Source organism: Rhinopithecus roxellana, chromosome 1 (assembly GCF_007565055.1).
Source record: "Rhinopithecus roxellana isolate Shanxi Qingling chromosome 1, ASM756505v1, whole genome shotgun sequence".
Classification (NCBI taxonomy): Eukaryota; Metazoa; Chordata; class Mammalia; order Primates; family Cercopithecidae; genus Rhinopithecus; species Rhinopithecus roxellana.
In genome coordinates, this window is record NC_044549.1 from 184,413,887 (window position 1) to 184,438,888 (window position 25,002).

Below are 25,002 nucleotides of genomic sequence, written 5' to 3' on the forward strand. Positions count from 1 at the left end.
TTCTCTCAGGATTATCACTTGTAAAGGAAGGAAGGAAGGAAGGGGCTGGGATGTACTCACAAAAAAGACCTCAGATGACCCAACAGAAACTCTAAAGCTGAATGACTCCTTAGGGTTGTCCTATGCTGGGCCCAAGGAGCCAGGTACTTTAATGAACCAAAACCTGAATGCACGCTACTCACAGCAAAACCATGTGACCATGAATGAGTTGCTCTCTTCAGCCAAGGATGATTCCCAGACAGGTCTCACAGCCTCAGCAGCACACCCACTACCTAAGAGAATCAACTTCTTTAATCCTTAAGTGGGAATCTGGGTATTGCATCATGGTATCCACTACAATCAGTAATTCTATAACTGTCCAAGTCTGACAAATTTTGAGTAAAACAATGTCATATATAATAATAGTGTGCTTCTAAGTGATTTGGCTCTCAGTTTCTTAAAGCTATTAATGTCTACATTCTTTTCAAGCTGTAAAATTTGATGATTCCAAGACATATGGCTAGGTCTATAAAGGGTGTATCAAAAGCCTTGCATTTGGGTATCATTAATTTTCATTAGGTATCATGTAGAGGTGATAGGTATGTGAGAGTTTTATTCTACTTTTGTATGTTGAAATTTTTTCTTTTTTTTTTTCTTTTTTTGGAGACAGGGTCTCACTCTGTTGCCCAGTCGCTTAGGATGAAGTGCAGTGTCATGATCATGGCTCACTGCAGCCTCAACCTCCTGGGGCTCAAGCAATCCTCCTAACTCAGCCTTCGAGTAGTTGGGACCACAACTCCTGGCTCAAGTGATCCACGCTTCTTGGCCTCCCAAAGGGCTGGGATTACAGGCGTAAGTCACCACACCTGGCCTGTATGTTAAAATTTTCTATAAACATGATGAAATAAAGTCCAATGAAAGCTTGAATATTTCTATTTATGTCAATTTTTTCACGCTTCCAATTTTACCAGGAGGTTTACATATTTAAGTATTCTCCCTCTCTCCATCTCTCATCCTACTCATACTCACTCCCCCACAACACATACACACATACAATACCCTTTTCTTCTTCCCTCCTACGTAAACCCTCCTCTCCCTCCAATGCTTTGGCTCACATACCTCCCATACTCCCCACCCAGTTACCTATACCTAATGTTATTTATTCCTTTATTCCCTCCCTCCCTTCCTCCCTTCCTAGAGCAACTCCCCATCCAGTCATTCCTACATGGAAGCTTCTCACCAGAATCAGTCTTCCAACAAAAGGCAAAAATTGTTAATCCTAAATCTAGTGAGCACTTTGGTTCATTATTCTTCCTTGAAATGCTCTCCTCCCTTCTCCCCTAACACTGTCTCCCTCATCTCCTCTACATCCTCTTCTGTCCCCTCATTAATTTTAGTATTTCCCATGTTTCCTTAATAGGATCTACTCTCCTTATTCCCTTTCAGTAATCCTTAGTAATCCTTACTGACACAGACCCCTTTGAGAATCTGACTATACAAATGTGTACATCTTCAGTTCAAGCGCTAATAAAAAAAATGTACAAATTGCTGTTCAGAATCTTATGAGGATCATTAATCTTTCCCCTTTTGAAACACAGACATGACGCCATTCAAACTTTAAAACTGACCTACGGGGCCAGGCACAGTGGCTCACACCTGTAACCCCAGTACTTTGGGAGGCTGAGGCAGGAGGATCACTTGAGGTCAGGAGTTTGAGACCTGCCTGTCCAACATGGCAAAAAACTACCTCTACTAAAAATACAAAATCAGCCAGGTATGGTGGCGTGTGCCTGTAATCCCCCAGCTACTTGTGAGGCTGAGGCACAAAAATTGCTTGAACCCAGAAGGCAGAGGTTGCAGTGAGCTAAGATAACACCACTGCACTCCAGCCCGGGCGACAGAGTGAGACTCTGTCTAAAAAACACCTGACCTACATACTCCTTTCTAGAGTGATTGCCCATAAAGCTGTTTTAACTACTGTTCATAAACTGATGACTTCTGAATCTGCATCTCCAACTCAAATCTTTCTCTCCTGAACTTCAGACCCAATATCTAAGTGCCTACTAGGACTCTCATCTCTCTTTTGCCAACCCACAGATAACTCGAGCTTAACATAAGCAAATATAAATTTTATTTCCCATAAATCCCCACCTAAGAGTCTGGTCTTCCTCCTGCATCCCGTATTCTCTTGGTACTGACACTATCATTCATTCACAAACTAAATACCTTGAAACCACCCGGACTCTTCACCTCCATTCCATATCCAATTGTTCTCCCTGTATGTAGTCTATAAAAATCTGCTAATTCCACCCCTTCAGGTTTTATTTGCATGACTACTCCTGCCTTAGTTCAACCTTCATCATTGTTCATCCCGAATTCCGAATTTTCTAGCTTATCTCCATCCTTACCTAATCAATTAATCTTCCACGCTGCCACCATGTGATCTTTCTAAAACACAAGTCTGATTATATGCCTTTCTCTTGAAAACCCTTGAAGCAGGTTTAAAGTCCAAAGACTTTGGAATGACACATAAGGCCTTCCAGAATCTAGCCCCTACCTACCTGTCTCCCACCCCAAATCTCATTTCACTAAGCTTTCTCCAAGAACTCCATACTCCATTCTCATCCACCACTGACCATTCCCAAACATGCAATGCTTACTCATCCTCCATGATTTGCTGTTCCTAGAATGTCCTTCTTCCTGCCTTGCATGGTCAATTATTCTTCAAGAATCAATTCAAATATGACCTCCAAAAGGAAGCCTTTCTTAATTATCCTCCCTTAATCTGTTGAAAAAGCACTTTACACATTCTCCTATTATAGCACTTAATCACATTATATTGTCATTGTTCACTGGGTCTCAGTCAAGGCCAGAAACCTATTTATCTCTACATCTTCAAACTAGATGTTATGCTGGCACATAAGCCAGCACCTACTAAATGTAAAATGAATTAATCATAAAAAGAACATTAAATCTGGGAATGACTTTGGTAATCACTTGTTCTGTGACCTCATTTTAACCAAGATGGACTTTCATGGATTACACAGCTGGTTACTAGCAATGAAAAATAGAGGCTTAGTCTACTGATTCCCAGTCTAGAATTATTTTCACTTATCCAGCACTATCTTTACTTCTATTAAAATACTCCATGGCATACACAGAGACAGTTTTAGCTTCTTGCCCCTTCCCAAAAACAATGATTACAGAAACTGAGCTATAGGCAGAATAATAAGCCACAAGATATACAACCTTTTATTGGAAAGAAGAAACAGAACAGGTACTGACAATAATGGATAGTTACTAAGGCAGGAAGAGTGAAAGGAAAGGGATGATGGATTCTCAATAACAGGTTTGTGAGGGTCAGGAAATCCTTACTGCACAAAAACTGGACCAGCAAGAGCCCTGCCTAAATTCTCTACACACTAAAAAACTTCAATTTTTAAAGTTAGCCTTAAATGCTTCAAGTGGACATATATGCTACAAAGCATTTGTACCATCTTCTGTGCAAGAGAGATTCCAACAAAAACAAAGCTCAGCCTATATACCAGTCTAAAACTTACAGCATCAGAAACCTTAAATATGTATGTGTATATTAAATTTGTACGTATAATGTATTCATATGTAATATATATGTATAAAATAAGTAAATACATATATACTAAACTCATGATTAAACTAAGCTGGTTTTCATTCATTTATAAAATTTTCTGGGAATGTAATAGCAATAAACTGATGCTGATCAACCCAAATAAACACGTACACTCTATTTCTCTTGTGGTGTGAGAGTAACTATGCTGAATCTGAGTCACGGCTGGGCAAGGTGGCTCACGTCTGTAATCCCAGCACTTTAGGAGGCCAAGGCAGGTGGATCACAAGGTCAGGAGTTCGAGACCAGCCTGACCAACATGGTGAAACCCCGTCTCTACTAAAAATACAAAAAGTAGCCGGACGTGGTGGCACACGCCTGTAATCTCAGCTACTCAGGAGGATGAGGCAGAAGAATCGCTTCAACCCAGGAGGCGGAGGCTGCAGTGAGCTGAGATCACGCCACTGCACTCCAGCCTGGGTGACAGAGCGAGATTCCGTCTAAAAAAAAAAAAAAAAAGTGGGAGAATACACTTCCCTCACTGATGTCAAAAGTGTGAGATAGGCCAGGTTCAGTGGCTCACACATAATCTCAGCATTTTGGGAGGCTGGGGCAGGAGGACCACTCGAGCCCAGCAGTTCGAGACCAGCCTGAGCAGCATAGTGAGACCCTATCTCTATTAAAAAAAAAAAAAAAAAAAAATTAGCCAGGCATGGTGGCACATGCCTGTTGTCCCAGCTACTAAGGAGGCTGAAGTGGGAGGATCATTAAAGTCGAGGAGTTCGAAGCTGCAAGTGAGCCATGATTGGACCACTGCACCCTAGCCTGGGCGACAGAGGCCCCATCTCAAAAAACAACAACAACAACAACAACAACAACAACAAAGGTCCAGAACAATAATAGTTTCATAATCAATTTATCTAAATTTCCCCATTTTTCACCTTTTCCAAATGAAGAGTGAATTGTTTAGGCTATGTTCATTGAATAAAACATTTTTCCTTCCTCCATTACATATGTAAATAATCCCTGGGACCCAGCTATATGCCAAACACTGTGCTAAGCCTGCCACTCTGCTAAGCCTGCCATCACTTAGCAAGGCATTCTCAAACCTTTTTTAAATCTCTGAATTATAGCACCAAAATTAAACCCCAAAATTAAAGATGTCGAGTATGTTTCCAAACATTAACTAGGACATATTCTAGATACATATACATGCAAATAATCTCTGAATTCAGCCAAACAAAAATGACTATACCATAAAAAGATAGTATTTATCATTTCTAAATTGGCGCGAATTAATCAACTGTTCTTGGACAAGTAAAACTATATTCTTTGCCCAATATAGTTGTGTGCAGGCATATTTTAAAGTCTAAACTTCTTTCAAAACTTTTCAGCGGCTGGCCGGGTGTGGTGGCTCACGCCTGTAATCCCAACATTATGGGAGGCCACAGCAGGTGGACTGCTTGAGTCCAGGAGTTCAAGACCAGCCTGGGCAACACAGTGAAACCCTGTCTCTACTAAAAATACAAAAAATTAGCAGGACATGGGGGCGTGCACCTGCAATCCCAGCTACTCAGGAGGGTGAGGTGGGACAATCATCTGAGCCCAGGAGACTGAGGCTGTATTGAGCCGAGATCGTGTCACTGCACTTCAGCCTGGGCAACCAGATTGAGACCCTGTCTCAAAAAAAAAAAAAAAAAAAAAAAAAAAAACTTTTCGGCTGGGCACAATGGTTCATGCCTATCATCTCAGCATTGGGAGGCTGAGGCAGGAGGATCACTTGAGCCCAGGAATCTAAGACCAGCCTGGGCAACTGAGTGAGACCCTGTTACTACAAAAAAAAATTAAAAATTAACCAGGTGTGGTGGCACACACCTGGGGTCCCAGCTACTTAAAAGGCTGAGTTGGGAGAACTGCTTGAACCCTGAAGACAGAGTATCCAGTGAGCCATGATTGTACCACTACACTCCAACATGAGCAACAAAGTGACACTGTCTCAAAAAAAATTTATTTTTCCATCAGACAAAATTCATGTGTCATGAATGCTGCTTGATTTGGTTTTGATGTTTGTTCCTTCCAAACCTCATGTTGAAATGTAATCCTCAACATTACAAGTGAGGCCTGGTGGGAGGTGCTGGGTCACGGGTAGGTCCCACATGAATAGCTTGGCACCATCCCCTTGGTAATGAATGAGTATGAGTTCTCCCTCAGTTCACATGAGATCTGTTTAAGTCTGGGACCTCTCCCTTCTCTCTCTTGCTGCTTCTTTGACCATGTGATAGGCTTGCTCCTTCTGCCACAATTGGAAGCTTCTTGAGGCACTCACCAGAAGCAGATGCCAGCACCATACTTCCTGTACAGCCTGCAGAACCATGAACCAAAATAAGTATCTTTTCTTTATAAATTACCCAGTCTCAGGTATTCCTTAACAGGAACACAAATGGATTTACACACTGTCATAAAGAATAATAAGCTCAAGTCAAAGAGAAATTAATTTGAGAGCAGAAAACTCTCCTAAGACAGCACAAGTTTACTCTTTGTGAGGCTTCCTAACCCAGGTCTGTTTTTCTTCTTTAAATTTTTTATTGAGCAGCACTTAAAACCTGTTACTGTAAACCTCCATCCACTTTATTTTAGTATTAAACCAAAAAGCAAATACATGCCTCAAAAAAATCAGCAAATCTAAATAACTAAGGTTTTGAAGAAATTAGTTCTCTAATTAAATATTCAAGCAGCTATGCCCAAATCAGCATTAGCCCCTTTAAACATCCCTGATCAGCTGGATTCCAAAGACCAATAAACTACTTCTTTAAAATATCTAGCACAAATAATCATATGCCAGAAAAATACATATTTTAATTAAAAGCAAGAAATAATAATACGGCAGATGTGCCTTAGTCACTAAAAATGATGCTACAGAATGGGCGCGGTGGTTCACGCCTGTAATCCCAGCACTCTGGGAGGCCGAGGCAGGCGGATCATGAGGTCAGGAGATCGAGACCATCCTGGCTAACACGGTGAAACCCCGTCTCTACTAAAAATACAAAAAAACAAAATTAGCTGGGCATGGTGGCGGGCACCTGTAGTCCCAGCTACTCGGGAGGCTGAGGCAGGAGAATGGTGTGAACCCAGGAGGCAGAGCTTGCAGTGAGCCAAGATCGTGCCACTGCACTCCAGCCTGGGCAACAGAGCAAGACTCCGTCTCAAAAAAAGAAAAAAGAAAAAAAAAAACACAACGCTACAAAGTGGAATATTTTGACCACCTGACTGAGTAATTACTTTAAAGTTCACTATAGCACCTAAAATAACTAAATACCACTATACTGAGAGACCAGTGACAGCTAAACATATACTGCCAATTTTACAGGGAGTGGAGGTGAAGAAAAAGAACAGTTAAACACTGTAATTTTAAAAATATAAATGTTACTCAAGCCAAGCTGTTCACTGAAAACCTGAATGGTTAAACTTCAGAGTGTTTTTAATTTTGTATTGGATCATCTTTAGGTAAGTCAGTACTTTATACAAGCACTTTTGACTAGTAAGTTTCACTAGTCAACTACCATTAAACAAAGACTCATCATAGGTTATTAAATGGATGATGTATATGTACAACCACTCAGACCCACAACATATTCATATACTCAAGCCATGCCTCATTTCATATTCTAGTAAGAACTAAAAAAGAATGCCAGACATCGTTTATCTTAATAACTAAGTAGGGGAGGCTTTTATAGAATGTTTGTGGTTACAGAGCACTTTTATAATATTCCATTATTTTCCTATTTTGGCAAAGCAAGGATGCCCACTCACAAAATTATTACCGATAAGATAATGTAGGCTGATGAATTAGGCAAAATTAAGTTGATTCATACCCGAACAAACACTAATCAATAAACCAATATAAATCAAGATCCAAATTTCCCAAATTGGTGTTCCCTGGAACCAGAAGGTTTGCTTTATTACCCTCTTACAGAGTCATCCCAAAATACATTAGCATCTTAAAACTGAATATTCTATATTCAGTTCACCAACACAGTGAAACGTCTCTATTAAATAGAAAAAAAAAATTAGTCAGGCGTAGTGGCTCATGCCTGTAGTCCCAGCTACTTAAGAGTCTGAGGCAGGAGAATTGCTTGAACCCAGGAAGTGGTGGTTGCAGTGAGCTGAGATTGCGCCACTGCGCTCCAGCCTGGGAGACAGAGTGAAACTCCGTCTCAAAAAAAAAAAAAAGACAAAAGAGTAACAAAAATCATGAACCAAATATTTAGAATCATTTACATTTTTATGCTCATCATCTAGTATTCCATTATCAACTTAACCCTCTTAACGGTTCTTGTTTCTAACCGTTGATCTATTAAATGAATTATTGAAACAATATGAATAAGAGTTAACAAAACACATGACTAAGATTAAAACAAAATGAAACCTTCATGAATGGAAGGATTAAGCTGAATCATTAACTGGTTATGGTACCACTATTTGTCTCATGCTCATTTGACATCTCTTCAAATTACCTCAATTAAAATGTTTTCTCTTCTTCTAAAATAACAGAAGCCTTTTTACTACATGAACACCGTGGAACACCTTCTTGAGTCCAATTACTAAGGTGAAGAAATTGTTCTAGAGGTCTGTAAATGGTAAGCTCCAAAAATTTGTTCACAACCCCATCCAGCTCAATGTTTTAAAATCAAAACTTGGCGGGGTAAGGTGGCTCACACCTGTAATCCCAGCACTTTGGGAGGCTGAGGCAGGTGGATCACCTGAGATCAAGAGTTGAAGACTCCTGACCAACATGGTGAAACCCCGTATCTACTAAAAATATAAAAACTAGCTGGGCGTGGTGGTGGATACCTGTAACCCCAGCTACCTGGGTGGCTGAGGCAGGACAATCGCTTGAACCCAGGAGACAGAGGTTGCAGTGAGCTGATACAGTGCCATTGCACTCCAGTCTCAGCAACAGAGTAAGACTGTCTCAAAAAAATTAAATAAAAAAATAAAAATAAAATCAAAACTTATGTGATCTGAAGTAAAAGAAAAAAGTTCTAAATATAATTTTTTTAAAAAAATCAAAACTTAAAAAACAAGATGAGGCCGGGCACGGTGGCTCAAGCCTGTAATCCCAGCACTTTGGGAGGCCGAGGCGGGCAGATCACAAGGTCAGGAGATCGAGACCATCCTGGCTAACACGGTGAAACCCCGTCTCTACTAAAAAATACAAAAAACTAGCCGGGCGAGGTGGCGGGCACCTGTAGTCCCAGCTACTCGGGAGGCTGAGGCAGGAGAATGGCGTGAACCCGGGAGGCGGAGCTTGCAGTGAGCTGAGATCTGGCCAGTGCACTCCAGCTTGGGTGACAGAGCGAGACTCCGTCTCAAAAAAAAAAAAAAAAAAAAAAAAATGTTGCAACAAAAAACAAGATGAAACACTGAAGGTAAATTTCTCACACAGCTTTCAAGAACAAATCTAAGTTCTTTAAATGTTATAACACTGTCCAGTAGAACTTCATGCAACAATGGCAATGTTCTATATCTGCAATGTCCAATAAGGAAGCCATTACACTCACATGTGGCTACTGACCATTTACAATGTTAAGGATAAAAGAAGAACTGGATTTTAAATTGCATTTACTTTTAATTAAATAAAATTTACATTGTCACATATGGCCAGTAGCTTTGTATAAAACATAGGTTTAGAATGTGATATTACTCTGCTTCCAGACAAAAATGGAATAATCAGATTTACTCTCCTAACTGAAATAACTAAAAAACAGACTAGAACAATAGGTTTTCAAATACTGACCAACAGGCAGCACAGGACAGTAATCCCTGAAAGGGGGAACAAATATAAACCCTACAACCGTCCCAGCTTATTGCCTGGGGATACTTTTCAGGCCAAAAAGCACAGGGAGGGAGAATCCAAAGCCTGGATTAAGCAGGGGGAAAAAAAAGAAAAAAAAGCTCCCCTGAGTTGAGAAGACAGAGCTGGAAGCCAAGGCAGCTGAACTTCTCAGAGAGAAGCACAGAGATGACAGAGCTGCACAGAGAAAGAGGCCCAGAGTGGTATACCAGGTCCCTCTGAAGTCTTCAGCTGAGTACCGATTAATTAGCACATGTGTGTAAACTACCAGAGAAGCCCCAGAAAGAAGCAGTGGAAACAATCCCCATAACTCACAGAAGTAGCAGAGTAATTCCTCCTTCCACTACCCAAAGTGAGAAATCTCACAAGGCATCAGATGAGCAGTCAAAAGGTTCCTGCCCTCAGTAGCATGGAAAAACTAGTCTCTAAAGGCTGCTGTGACTCTGCTGAACAAAAGCTTAAAAACAAGGCTTGAAAGAATCAAACAATCTCCAAGTAACTTAGCCTCGTCCCAGAACAAAATTCAAGAATATTTGTAGTACAAAAATATCCAGCAACAAGGTAAAACTCACAATAGCTGGAATCCAATCAAAATTAACCAGCCCTAGAGAGAAGCAAGAAAATATAACCCATGATAAGAAGAAAAACCAGTGCGAACAACAAACCCAGAAAATGAAACAGATGATAGAATTAGTAAACAAAAACATTAAAAATGAAAATCATATTAAGCCAAATGTGGTGGCTCACTCCTGTAACCCCAGTACTTTCGGAGGCCAAGGTAGGAGGATTACTTGAGGCCAAGAGTTCAAGACCAGTCTGGGCAACACAGGGAGACCCCCCATCTCTACGAAAAATTTTTTAAATGAAATTTTTTTTTTTTTTTTTTTTTTGAGACAAGGTCTCAAGTCTGCCACCCAGGCTGGAGTGCAGTGGCATTACCTCAGATCACTGCAACCTCTGCCTCCTGGGCTCAAGCAATCCTCCCACCTCAGCCTCCCACCTCAGCCTCCCAAGTAGCTGTGACTACAGGCAAGTGCCAACCACGTCCAGATAATTTTTGTATTTTTTGTAGAGGCAGGGTTTTGCCATGATGCTCAGGCTAGAAAAATTAAAGTTATTGAAATGGTAGTTATTTTAACTATATCCTGTAAGTTCAGAAAGGTTTCATAAACCTACCAACAGAGCTTCAAAATACATGAAGCAAAAACTGATAAAACTGAAGAGAAACTGAAAACACATACAGTTGAGATTTCAACTCAATAATTGACAAAACTACTAAAAGTCTGTAAGGATAGAGAAAATAATGAACAATACTATCGACTAACCTGTGAAAATGTTTTAACTGACCAGAAACATTGTGAACCAACAACTGTTCTCTAACTGCCAAACAAGATAAGTAATCCTGACTCTTATCCAGGTAATAAGATTTCACAAAATAACTGAAGATCACAACATCATTAGAATTCTATGGTTCTGGCCAGGCATGGTGGCTCATGCCTGTAATCCCAGCACTTTGGGAGGCCAAGGCGGGCAGATCACGAAGTCAGGAGATCGAGACCATCCTAGCTAACACAGTGAAACCCCATCTCTACTAAAAATACAAAAAATTAGCCAGGCGTGATGGTGGGCACTTGTAGTCCCAGCTACTCGGGAGGCTGAGGCAGAAGAATCAGTCGAACCCAGGAGGCGGAGGGTGCAGTGAGCGGAGATGGTGCTACTGCACTTTAGCCTGGGCGACGGAACGAGACTCCGTCTGAAAAAAAGAATTCTATGGTTCTGGGCCGGGCGGGGTAGTTTACATCTGTAATCCCAGCACTTTGGGAGGCCAAGGCAGGCAGATCACCTCAGGTCAGGAGTTCCAAGACCAGCCTGGCCAACATGGTGAAATCCGTCTCTACAAAAACACACACAAAAAATTAGCTGGGCAAGATGGCAGGAGCCTGTAATCCCAGCTACTCCAGAGGCTGAGGCGGGAGAACCCCTTGAACCCAGGAGGCGGAGATTGCAGTGAGCCAAGATCGCACCATTGCACTCCAGCCTGGACGACAGAGTGAAACTGTCTCAAAAAAAGTAAGAATTCCATGGTTCTGAACAACCTCCAGCGTACAAGAAGGGGCCTTCATTCCTGAGAATTACAAACCCAAATTCTTACAAGAGGCAAGTAGATAAAGCTCTAAAAAAAAAAAAAAGAAAAGAAAAACAGTGGCAAAGGTTAGGTGTGACCAAGGGCAAACTGAAGAGGACATACTCCTACCACCAAAGAAAAAAGCCAATCTCTCAAGTCTAGCCAATGATGCTATGTCATAAGGGAATGCTTCCAATTCAGTGCTTCCACTGTTGCAAAACCTCATACTTTTCCAGGAAGTGCCTAAAATTTGGATTTTTATGTGAGGTCTAGGTTTGGAAACAGTAACCACCAATTCAGTTTTTTTTTTTTTTTTTTTTTGAGACTGAGTCTTGCTCTGTCGCCCAGGCTGGAATGCAGTGGCACGATCTCAGTTCACTGCAACCTCTGCCTCCCAGGTTCAAGCAATTCTCCCACCTCAGCTTCCCAAGTAGCTAAGTAGCTGGGACTACAGGCATGTGCCACCACACCCGACAAATTTTTTTGTATTTTTATTAGAGACAAGGTTTCAGCATGTTGGCCGGGATGATCTCAAACTCCTGACCTCAAAGGATCCGCCCGCCTTGGCCTCCCAAAGTGCTGGGATTACAGGTGTGAGCCACTGCGCTCGGCACTATTCAGTACATTTTTAACAAAACTAAAAAAAAAAAGGTCTGGAAACCAAATTCACAACCAAATTTAGGCTCTAATCCAACAACCTCATCTTACAAACGAAACAGAAAAATTATTCAAGTCATCAAAGAAGAGAACTTCATCTAACCATATCTAAAATACTATAGATATGGACACAAAAATCACCCTTTTAGAGGAAACTAAAACAAGGATGCTACCAGAATAACTTAGGACACGACTCTTTTTTTTTTTTTTTTGGCAGGGCGGAGGGAAGGGGAGGGGGAGACAGAGTCTCACTGTCGCCCAGGCTGGAGTGCAGTGGCGCAATCTTGGCTCAATGCAACCTTTGCCTCCTGGGTTCAAGCAATTCTGTGCGCACCACCACGCCAGGCTAATTGTTGTATTTTTAGTAGAGACAGTGTTTCGCCATGCTGGCCTCAAACTCCTGACCTCAGATGATCCACCTGCCTCAGCCTCCCAAAGTGCTGGGATCACAAGCGTGAGCCACCACGCCCGGCCAGGACACAACTTCTCAGGAATGCAAAGCTGTATTCCAACATCGAAGGGCAAAATTTTATCAAAGGCTTTCTGAATTATTCCAGAAGACAAAAATAAAATCAATGAAGACAATTACATACAGAGAAGGTGACTTGGGCAAAATGGAAGCAAAAAAAAAAAAAAAAAAAAAGTTGTTCTAAAAGAGGTTATCAAAACAATGGCAAGGCTATTTTGCTGAATATTCAGCTCAATTACCACAACCATATTGCTAAAATCCCCAAAGAATTCTTTAACTAGGCTATCCTTACATTACTTCAAACCTAAACTGCCCCAACTCTTCAGGTTCCCCAAAAATCAACATCCTTCCTTACTTCATTTCTGATATGAACTAAATCACCTTTCGACTCCTTCAATTTTTCCCATGTGTCTGTATCAAACTGCCAGGTTTTGTCAGTTCTTCAACGCCATTGTATAATTGTCCCTAGATATCCATGGGTGATTGGTTCCAGCATCTCGCTTGAATACCAAAATCTGCCGATACTCAAGTCCTTGATATAACATGACATAGTATTTGCACATAACCTAAGTATAGCCTCCTCTATTCTTCTAATCAGGGGTCCCCAAGCCTCCAGGCCATGGACAGGCACCGGTCCTTGGCCTGTTAGGAACCAGGCTGCACAGTAGAAAGTGAGCAGGGGCCGGGCGCGGTGGCTCAAGCCTGTAATCCCAGCACTTTGGGAGGCCGAGACGGGCGGATCACGAGGTCAGGAGATCGAGACCATCCTGGCTAACACGGTGAAACCCCGTCTCTACTAAAAATACAAAAACTAGCCGGGCGAGGTGGCAGGCGCCTGTAGTCCCAGCTACTCGGGAGGCTGAGGCAGGAGAATGGCGTAAACCCGGGAGGCGGAGCTTGCAGTGAGCTGAGATCAGGCCACTGCACTCCAGCCTGGGCGACAGAGCGAGACTCCGCCTCAAAAAAAAAAAAAAAAAAAAAAGAAAGTGAGCAGGAAGTGAACTGGGTCCAGCAAGCAAAGCTTCACGGCCACTCCCCACTGCTCACTAATATTACCACCTGAGCTCTGTCAGATCTGCAGCAGCATTAGATTCTCATAGGAGCACAAACCCTATTGTGAATTGTGCATGCAAGGGATCTAGGCTGCACTCTCATTACGAGAATAATGCTTGATGATCTGTCACTGTCTCCCACCACCCCTAGATGGGACCCTCGCAGGAAACAAGCTCAGGGCTCCCACTAATCCTACATTATAGTGAATTGTATAATTATTTCATTATATGTTACAATATAATAATAATAGAAATAAAGTGCACAATAAGTGTAACGTGCTTGAATCATCCTGAAACCATCCCCCGAACCTGTGGAAAAATAGTCTTCCATGAAATCAGTTCCTAGTGCCAAAAAGGTAGGGAACTGCTGCTTTAAATCATCTCCAGATTACTCATAATACCTAACAATGTAGTACTATGCAAGTAGTTGTTATACTGTAATGCTTAGGGAATCATGACCAAAAAAAAAGTCCATACATGTTCAGTACAGTCACAATTTTTTCTCAAATATTTTAGATTCAAGGTTGCTTGAATCCACAAATTCAGAACCCACAGATATGGAGGATTAGCTGTACATTTTATCAAGTATATGTTATGTGAAAGCACTGTGCTAGACATACGCACCAATGTAAGACTAGAAAACATCTTATTTAATCAATTCACAATGAGACAAGCCCAGCTATGACAAAGATGACATAACATATTTCAAATTAAAATGTTATGATAACCATAAGAATGATCAAATGTTCCCTTTTCATTTTATGTTGTTCCCTTTCTTTTCACTCCCACCACTCTATTCAGGCCTCATTAAAGAATCCTCTTATTAGAGACTCCAAACAAACCACATTTGGCCAGGCGCAGTGGCTCACGCCTGTAATCCTAGCACTTTGGGAGGTGGAGGTGGGAGGATGACCTGGGGTCAGGACTTCAAGACCAGCCTGGCCAACATGGTGAAACCCTGTCTCTACTAAAAATACAAAAAAAAAAAAAATTAGCCGGGTGTGGCAGGCGACTGTAGTCCCAGCTACTCGGGAGACTAAAGCAGGAGAATCGCTTGAACCAGGAGATGGAGGTTGCAGTGAGCCAACATCACACCATTGCACTCCAGCCTGGGTGACGGGGCAAGACTCCATCTCAAAAAAAAAAAAAAATTCACCTCTAAATTAATATTTTCTAAAACAATTTCAATCGTATCACTATCCTACTTAAATACTGTTTTTCAAATGCTTATAACAATGGTTTGCAAATCCTCATCCCAATCAAGATGGGCAGTTAAAATGCAGATTACAAGGGCCTGTCCACAGAGACTTCTAATTCAATCAGTCTGGTGTGATGATTAGGATATCTGGATTTTAATAAGCTTTTAAGTGATTTTGATTCAGGTGGCCTGTAGAATATATTTTTAAAAAAAGAAAGAAAGAAATAGGTCTACAGGGTGAATGTCACATTCCTTAGCCTGGGATCAAAACGCTCCACACAAAAGGCTCCTGAATAACCACTATAGGGCAAGGGCTCTCCTACAAGGGCTCTTCATTCCAGATAAACCCAATTTACTGCTGTTCACACAAGACAAAGGTTTTCTCCTTCAGGACTTACTTAAAACTGTCCACTAGGCCAGGTGCGGTGGCTCATGCCTGTAATCCCAGCACTTTGGGAGGCCAAGCTAGGGGATCAAGAGGTAGAGAGATCGAGACATCCTGCCCAACATGGTGAAACCCCGTGTTTACTAAAACTACAGTAATTAGCTAGGCATGGTGGGGCATGCCTGTAGTCCCAGTTACGCAGGAGAATCGCTTGAACCCATGAGGCGGAGGTTGCAGTGAGCCGAGATCGCACCACTGTAGTCCGGCCTGGCTACGGAGTAAGACTCCGTCTCAAAAAAAAAAAAAAATATCCACTAACAGGCTGGGTTCAGTGGCTCATGCTTATAATCCCAGTATTTTGGGAGGCGAAAGCGGAAGGACTGCCTGAGGTCAGGAATTCAAGACCAGCCTGGGCAATACAGCAAAACCCCATCTCTACAGAATATTTGAAAATTAGCAGGGCATTGATGGCATATGCCTGTAGTCTCAGCTACTCAGGACACTGAGGTGGGAGGATTGCTGGAGCCCACATCAAGCCACTGCACTCCAGCCTGGGCGACAGAGCAAGACTCTGTCTCAAAAAAAAAAAAAAAAAAAAAGGTATCCATTACACCATTTCTCTTGGCCCAACTCAAGTCCCACACCTACCAGATCTTAACAGAATGAAACAATCTCATCTGCCTAATTCTACAGTACCATACTGCCTGCCTTGAGCCATCATTTAAACTATTATTACCTTTTCAACTTATCGTAAGATGAAGGGCTGTGAATCAAACCTCTTTTCATCTCAGCACTAGGAACAATGCATTTAGGGAGTCCTTTCCCTAAGACAATGTCATCTTGCATAAACATACCCAAGTAGAAGCAAATATTTTAGAACTTTTATAGATTTTTCTTAGGAAAAGAGATCATACAAGCCTGGGCAACATGGCAAAACCGTCTCTACAAAAAAAAAAAAAACACAAAAATAAGGTGGGCATGGTGGCGCACACCTATAGTCCCAGCTAACTGGGAGGCTGAGGCAGGAGGACAGCTTAAGTCCAAGAGATCGAGCTGCAGTAAGCCATGATCATGCCACCACACTCCAGCCTGGGCAACAGAACAAGACCCTGTTCTCAAGAAAATTAAAAAAAAAAAAAAATCAAACAGTTAAAAAAAAAATAGATCTGATACATCTGCTATCTATAGCTGAATTGTACCTCCCAAGAAAATTACTAACTACACATAGTTCTTCCTTACCTGCATACTAGATGAATGTGCTCTAAAGAACTCTTCCCAGATCAGAAAAACAGGTAAACTAAGAAAAAAACTGTTAAAATAGACTTTGTTTTAACACCAATGATTAACCTCTGACCAAAGAGCTATTCAAAAACAAATTCTACAGAAATAAATACACTTTTATGGTTAATTTCTGAAACTTTACACGTACAAAAACGTTAATTGGTAAGTTTTCTACAAATATCAACCAGGAGCGGGGGTGCACTCCTGTAGTTCCTGCTACTTGGGAGGCTGAGGTGGGAGGATCACCTGGACTCGGGAGACAAAGGTTGCAGTAAGCCAAGATCATGCCACTGCACTCCAGCCTGGGCAACATAGCAAGACTCTGTCTCAAAAATAAAAAATTACCAACTTTTCTATCATGACACATGAGGTTTATTATAGCTTACATGCCTCTACTCAGTAGTTGGCCAATAATTGTTGGTTTACTTAAATGTCTTCCCTGTAACACTGACCAATATATATGGGCCTGTGCCATGTGTCTTATTCATCTTTCTATCCTAGCATCTAGAACATCACAGGTAACCAATAAAGATATGGTACAGGTTACTGGGACTCATGCCTGTAATCCCAGCATTTTGGGAGACCCAGGCCAGGTGAGTTCAAGACCAATCTAGACAATACAGCAAGGCCACATCTCTACAAAAAAAAATTTTTTTTTAAATTAGCCAACCACGTATGGTGGCGCACACCTGTAGTGTTAGCTACTCTGGAGGCTAAGGCCAGAGGACTGGAGTTTGAGGCTGCAGTGAGCTATGACTGCACCACTGCACTCCAGCCTGGGTGACAAAACAAGATCGTCTCCAAAAAAAAAAGGGAAATATTCATGTTCCTGGGTTTGACCATGATAATTTCCAAATATCTCCAAGAGTAATATTTTTCCATTTAACATGACCCTCCAATCCTAACACGATTTTTGATTGTATACATCAGACTTGTTACATCATTTGAAGAGTTACAAGTTTAATGAAAACCTAAAATCCTTAGGCCAAAATTTATCAAGTCTCATGTTATCAAAAGAAAAAAACAATTCTACTTTCTGATAAAGCAACTCCAACATTTAGAAGAGGAGCAAGAAATCGACACTTAAAAATAGTACCCATAGTGATTTTGTCTTGGTCACTTTCTGTGGCCTAGAAAGTACAGTAATTCTCTACAGCAAGGCTATCCCATTCACTAGAAGCTTCAGAAGGTTTAAAAATACAAACCAATTGAAAAACAAGCCGTGATAACTGGCTAATTAACATATCAAAGAACAATAATATCAAAACTGTAACTGCAATGAATAATCTATGTTTGACAATAATTGACCTGATAGTTTATAGTTTCTTCCCTCACCTCCTCCCACCTTTCTCTACTGTGCAAAGCTGGGATATTAAGTACCTAATACGTGCCAGACACTGAATCTGTAGACTTGTTCTCATGGGTTCAAAAACTTTTTTCAGGCCGAGCAGGGGTGGCTCCCACCTGTAATCCCAGCACTTTGGGAGGCCAAGGCGGGTGGATCACGAGGTCAGGAGTTCAAGACCAGCCTAGCCAACATGGGGAAACCCCATCTCTACAAAAAATACAAAAATTAACTGGGCGTGGTGGCGGGCGTCTGTAATCCCAAGCTACTCGGGAAGCTGAGGTAGGAGAATCGCTTGAACCCAGGAGGCGGAGGTTGCAGTGAGCCAAGATTGCGCCACTGCACTCCAGCCTGGAGGACAGAGCAAGACTCTGTCTCAAAAAAAAAATTTTTTTTTTTCAGGCCAGGAGCCACAGCGGCTTACATCTGTAATCCCTGCACTTTGGGAGGCCAAGGCGTGAGGACAGCCTGAGCCTAGGAGTTCAAGACCCCCCCAGGCAACATGGCAAGACCCTATCACCACAAAAACTTTAGCTGGGCATGATGGTGCATGCCTGCAGTTCTACCTAATGAGGAGGCTGAGGTGGAAGGATTGCATGAATCCAGGAGTTTAAGGCTGCAGTGAGCTAGGATCACACCAGGAGTTTAAGGCTGCAGTGAGCAAGGATTGCACCACTGCACTCCAACCTGAGCAACACAGCAAGATCCTGTCTCAATAAAAAGTTTTTTCAAACCACTTAAAAATAAGCCCACACATAACACAAATTTGGAGAAACAAACTTGAAGGAGATAAAGGAAACTGGCAAAAAGTTAAAGCAATGCGCCTACACAATAAGTAAAAGCCAAATTTCAACCTAATTGCAAAGTTTGAAGGGCTTTTTCCCTCCCTCACCTCTTCCTCTGAGGCTGTCATAAACACCTACATGTAAGTCACTAGGCAGGAGAGAGTGTGAAGCAGAAGAAATACAAAACTGTATAAGAAAAAAGTGTCGGCCGGGCGTGGTGGCTCAAGCCTGTAATCCCAGCACTTTGGGAGGCCGAGACGGGCGGATCACGAGGTCAGAAGATCAAGACCATCCTGGCTAACACGGTGAAACCCCGTCTCTACTAAAAAACACAAAAAAACTAGCCGGGCGACATGGCGGGCGCCTGTAGTCCCAGCTACTCGGGAGGCTGAGGCAGGAGAATGGCGTAAACCCAGGAGGCGGAGCTTGCAGTGAGTTGAGATCCGGCCACTGCACTCCAGCCTGGGCGACAGAGCAAGACTCCATCTCAAAAAAAAAAAAAAAGTGTCTTCCCTAAGAAGTTTACTATATATATCAGGAGAATCAGACTGATATAAAAACTGCACTGAAAGGAGTTGTAAGTATCTTACGAATGGAACAAGAGAACAAAGATAACTGTTTAATTTTTGAGCCAGAGTTTCACTCTGTGGGCCAGCCTGGAGTGCAGTGGCACGATCTCCACTCACTGCAACCTCTCTGCCTCCCAGGTTCAAGCAATGTCTGGCAATGGGCCTCAGCCTCCCGAGTAACTGGGATTACAGGCACCCGCCACCACACACAGCTAATTTTTGTATTTCTAGTAGAGATGGGGTTTCACTATGTTGGCCAGGCTGGTCTCCAACTCCTGACCTCAAGCGATCCGCCCACCTTGGCCTCCCAAAGTGCTGGGATTACAGGCACCTGACCAGAGGAAACTTTCCGCTGCAGTGAGCAAGGAAGACTTCACCAAGGAGGCAGAGTTGAGTTAGGCCTTTAGAAAAAAGGAGTGTATTAGGCAGAAGAAACTTAAGAAAGCAAAGATTTAAAAAAAAAAAAAAAAAAGGAAGATACAAAGCATGTCTGAAAGGGCAAAAACATCAATCCAGTTAAAACAGAAATTATGTAAAACCACAGTTGAATAAAAGAATGAAAAGGTAGTAGCGGGTCAAATCTACAGGACGTGTTGAAACAAATTCCCTAATTAAGCATTACGACAGAATTAAACTTCATTTTTACATGTGTATTGTCTTCATGAAATAAGACTGCATGCACATCCACATATTTATTTGAATGCACGTATGCTTTTCATCTAAGGAAAAAAAGTCTAGTACGCACCTGGTACAAAGGATATGTAAATGCTGGAGGTAAATTCAAATAACTGATTTTTTTTTTTCTCTCTCTTGATAACCACAGACTTATGTCCAAAGAGATGGGAAGGAAAAAACCTGAATCTACATCCCTATTACTGAAACCATGCCAGCTACTCAATTATAGGGAGAAGCAGACCTCACAGATATTTTCCACAGGATGATGTGAAATAAGAAAGCCCTGTCAGAAAAATTCCCCTTAGGATGATGTGAAATAAGAAAGCCCTGTCAGAAAAATTCCCCTTGTGTTGCCAAGACTGACAAAAAACAAAAATAAAAAAGGCTACAGTTGGACTTTTAAATGTAGTTTTATCTTTAATGCCATTATTTAAAGTCCAGGTTAGAACCTGGGAAAATGTTCAATTAGACCACCACTACTATCCGAAAGCTATTAATAAGAACTTAAAAACCTCTGAGGTTCTTAATAGTTTTAGGATAGTGGTGGTCTACACAACTCAAAACTACCATTTCCCCCTTAAATTAGAGAGCTAAGTCTCACCCATCTAGTAAACAGGGGACCTACCAGATTCTGCAAATGTTAACTGATAATGACATCACTCTCAAATGCTGTTTCAGCAGGACAGAGTGGGCCCTTCCTCTTCTCCCTACCTCACCATAGTAGCACCCAACGGCCGCCACCAAAGGAAAAGAAAAAAAAAGTGTATGGAGAAGGAAGTATTGCAGCTCCATTTCCTCAGTCCTCAAACCATCAAAATACGTGAGGACATTAAAAAAAAGCACTCCAAAAAAGCGGGAGTAGAGTGAGAGGTTACCAAGAAATCAAGCAAATTTTTTATACACCTATATTTGCAAAACTTAAACTGAAAGGAAACTCAATCTAGCAGAAAATTCTCATTTTACACATCAAGAAACTGAGGCCCAGGGCAGGTAGGTGATTTGCCCGGGGCGACTATTCTTCTATATAGGTGTTAAGTGTCTGTTGCCAGTCAGAGTAGCACTTAATGACTTACTCAGTTACTTAAATGTTTATGACATTAAGTACCTGTGTTGCAAAAAACCACCACCACCTCTTCTGCACCCATTCAGTGTCTTGCTTCAGGATCTATATAGAAAACGCTGGATAAACCTCAAATGAATATTATTTCTCCCTTCAGCCACAACTGTCCCAAATTACTCTTCTTCCTTTATCTAATAAAGCGGAAGCCTTAACGTGCCTGAATTTCCCAGGTTCCGACTAAACAAGTGGATCATCAAAACTTCAAAATTTGGGATAGAATATTAAGTAGAGCATACATATTACTGCTTTGCCAGTTGCCCTTTCCTTTGTATTAACGTTTCAGTCCAGGTTTTTCGAAAAGCAAGTAATTATTATACCTGCACAGTTAACACTCAAATTATCACTTTTGAGATATTTTCCTTAGACAATTTAGCATATCTCTTCTATCTTAAAAATAATTTAAAAGTATCCTACCTACCACGAGTTAATATTTTTTGAACAAAAACATCTAAAATAACCCTCGACAAAGCCAAAGTATGTTAAACCACAAAATGAAAACGTGGTAAGTAAAAATCCCACCAGCTAAAAAACACTTCGAGTACCACCAGCCTTCCCCGGCTTGCTGTTAACCGTCAAACCGTCAAAGCATTTGTGGAGGAACCCGGGGGAAAGTTCCGCGCCGGGTTCTCCAGCTGTGGGGCTCATCAGCTAAGCCCACCACTCCCACGTAACACCAGCTTGGGGAAATGCAAACACGCCACATGTGCCCACATGTGCATGTTTTCATCATGTTTAACCACTTTTAACCGCTGTAGGTACGGAATCTGCTCCCGTGGCAAAGTATTGTGCATGCATGTTACCCCCACTTAAACCACTACCATCAGATGAACCGAGGCGAATTAAACCATTTTGAACGTTAACGCCACTGCACAAAGCGATCTGAAAGGGTTCTCTGCCTTTCTGAAATGCCGGGCAAAAGTCCCTCGGCGAGTTTCAAAACTAATGACCGTACAGCGCGGCACAAATAACAAAAGCTTAATACCAACCACCAGGCCGTCGACCCGCTCACGTCACCACTGCCCAGAAGGCTTTTTAAAAACAAGCATTGAAAAGGGAACAATAAAAAGCGTCTCACCGCAAACACAGCACGAAAGGGACTGTCGGAAGTAAGGCAAGAGCCTGTTAATCTCAGTAAACGCCTTGGGGTCTCCGGGGTCGTAGTTGAGCACTAGGCGGCTCGCGGAAATGTAGAGAGCAGTAGCATTCACGGGGTTCATTGCAGACACTTCGACACCAATGGCTCCCGGTTGAAAAGAAATTCCGGATCCAACTTTGTAAGCAGCCAGGGAACGATGGCGAATTTGCAACAATTCGGAAGAAATCAGAGCCGAACCACTGGCCAAACAAGTAACCAAAATCCGTGCAAGTTTGTGGAGCTGAAGCAATCCTCCCACACATGGGGCCTTGGCGCCCCTCCGTCCCTGAGACTTCCAAAAATATGAGAGAGAAAAAAAAACCAGCGTTCGAGTTCGTCCGGAGCGACCACAGAGCGCAGAACGCGGCGGCTTGGGCGCTCGGGGCGGGACTCGGCGCTCAGTCTAGCCCCGCGGCTCGGCGGGCGGCCTGCACTCGAGCTCCATCTCCGGACACGGAGGCGCCTCCTCAGGTCGAGCTGGCGGGCGCGGGAGCAGGCCCCGGGCCCGTCTGAGGCGCGGCACGCTTCTCCCGGGCTGCAGAGCCTCTTACTCCATCCCAGTGCAGGGCGCGGAGGCGGCGGCGAAGGCAAGGACGACGGTCAGGCGGCGGATTCCCGGATCTAATGCAAGACACCGCGGCGGCGACGAAGGTTGCTGTTGCGGCTGGCGGACGCCGCCGCCGCACTCTCCATATCGGACGCGGGGCCCAGACTGCGCCCTGGCTCTCCGCCCCGTAGGTTGCAGCCCGCAGTTCCCCGAGGTGGCGAGGCGGGCGAGAGTCCTCAACCCGGAGGGGAGGGCCGGGGAGGAAGTGCGCGGGCCGCCGCCGGCGGGCGAGAGGGGGCGGGGAGCAGGCCCGGCCGGGCCGCGGCGGCGCCCCTCGCTCCTCAGTCGCACACTCCGGGGTCACCACACGCAAGCGCCGCCCCCTCACTGCCCGGCCATCTTTTCGGCGCCGCACACACAGACGACTCCTCCACCGAGCACGACGGCCGCCGCCGCCCTCAGCGCCTTCCCGGACGCGGGAGGCAAGCGCTCACACCGCCAGGCCCCGCCGCCGCCGCCCAGCGCACACAGCAAGGCCCCGCCGCAGGCCCCTCCCCCGTGCCTCGCCGCCCTCACCCCGACTCCACGCGCCACCCCAGCTCGGTAGGGCCCGGCTGCTGCGGCCTTAATGGATCCCGCGGGCTGTGCGGCGCCTCAGGCCTCTGCTGGCGGCGACGACGACCGTTACCCCAACGGGCAAAGCCACTGTCATCCCCGAGACTCCCCCGCCGCCGTCGTCGCTAGCGCTCGCACGCATGCGCAGAGCACACTCTCACCCCTCCCCCCTTTCCTCCCTTCGCTTCCCTTTTCCCTTGCTTCTCCTCTGACAACCCCCTCCACAGCCTCCCAGAGCTACCGGATCACTCCACGCATGCGCAAGCCGCTACCTAGCTCCGCCGCCTTTCGCCCTTACGCGTGCGCTTTGACCGCCCACCCAGAAAACCGGATAAACACATCAGCTCGCTCGCGCCAGTCCCTCACCGCTGCCAACCCACCCTGGGCTCACTGCGCATGCCTGGCTCTCCACTTCGGCTCTCAGAACGGAGCATGCTCTCTGCGAGCCGACAGCTCTCGCCGCCCCTCCCCCACGTGCTCTCAAATTCCCTCTCCCAGGCATGTGGGCTGTGGTGAAACATTCGTTAGCTGGCACATCCTTCCCCAGTGTGGGCTGCAGGCTTCCCGCATTACACTGCTTCTGTACCCGCCAACGCCGGGGCCCGACTTGGTAGCGCCATGTGGCGCTCTGCACCGGCCTGAATGCGGCCTCTCGTCCTGACTGACCGCGGTGTGAGGAAATAGCCTCGCCAGGCCCCAAGCCCCGCCCTCGCGGCCTTTCTCCTGGAACGGTTCATCCCGACCGCGGAAAGGGCGCAGCCTCGGCCGGTTGGCTGGCTCTCACGGAGCCGGAAAGGTTGCTGCAGTTAACGTGGCTGCGCGCCCAGCAGGCGTGCAGACGGTTTTTGCCGGGTCGGGGCCGCGGTCCGCGCCTCTCTGCGGTGGTTCGCCGTCGGAGGTCTCTAAGGCCCTGGCTGACGGTGTGTAAGCGTGGAGGCTCGAACCCACCCCCCGCGCGTACCCGTCGGACCCGGGCTGTTCCCACGGCCTCTGGTCCTTGGACTCGAGCAGCCTCGCCTTTGTGGGCGCCGATCAGGACTTCACTGAGCTCTCACCGGAAGAGTCGTGTTTTAAAAACAAAACGAACTGCTTTTTTTTTTTTTTTGAAAGATTTAGCTTTTTTAAAAGACCTAGCTCTTCTATGTGAACAGATGTCTTGAAGAATGCATGATCTTGCTCTAGAACAAACCCAAATCCTTGCGAATTTTTTTTAAAACAAGCTTTTGCCTTTTGTTTTTGCAGGAGATCAAGGGCACTGGGATATAAATAAACAAAAGCCTAACTTAATGGATGACTTCCCTCCCTTCTCAAAGTACAAAACCTTTTTGGAGTAGCACAAATAGTAACAGGCCATAGGAAGCATTTCTTATCTCTGTACACACCAAAGCTCCTCAGCACAATTTTTCATGCACAGTACTCTACACGTTTGCAAAGTGAAAATTATAATGTGTGTAAATCTTTTGTGGCACATGTTACATATGTACACAGACACGTATGACACATGTTAATGTGGTACATGTTAGTTACAAGCTGCCACTTGAGGTAAGTAGAAATAATTAAAGTATCAAGGGAACCCATGCAATCTCGATTTATAATTTCTATTACTGTTTGAAGGCAGGTTTTTT

The 25,002-nt window shown here is 43.9% G+C and overlaps 1 protein-coding gene across 2 annotated transcripts in view; it reads right to left on the minus strand.

Annotated features, from left to right (window-relative positions):
- The window catches only part of MSL2 (MSL complex subunit 2), a 47,150-nt gene extending 22,736 nt beyond the window's left edge, over positions 1-24,414 (minus strand). Inside the window, exon 1 of one of the 2 annotated variants that reach the window (XM_030934365.1) lies at positions 24,339-24,414. Coding sequence is in view for 1 of the 2 variants with exons in the window: in XM_010364828.2 (XP_010363130.1) it covers positions 22,156-22,297 (142 nt within the window). In the remaining variant the exon portion in view is untranslated. Of the gene's footprint in view, positions 1-22,155; positions 23,524-24,338 lie in introns of those variants that run through there. The other variant, XM_010364828.2, reaches the window with a different exon arrangement.
- Between the last annotated feature and the right edge of the window lie 588 nt (positions 24,415-25,002).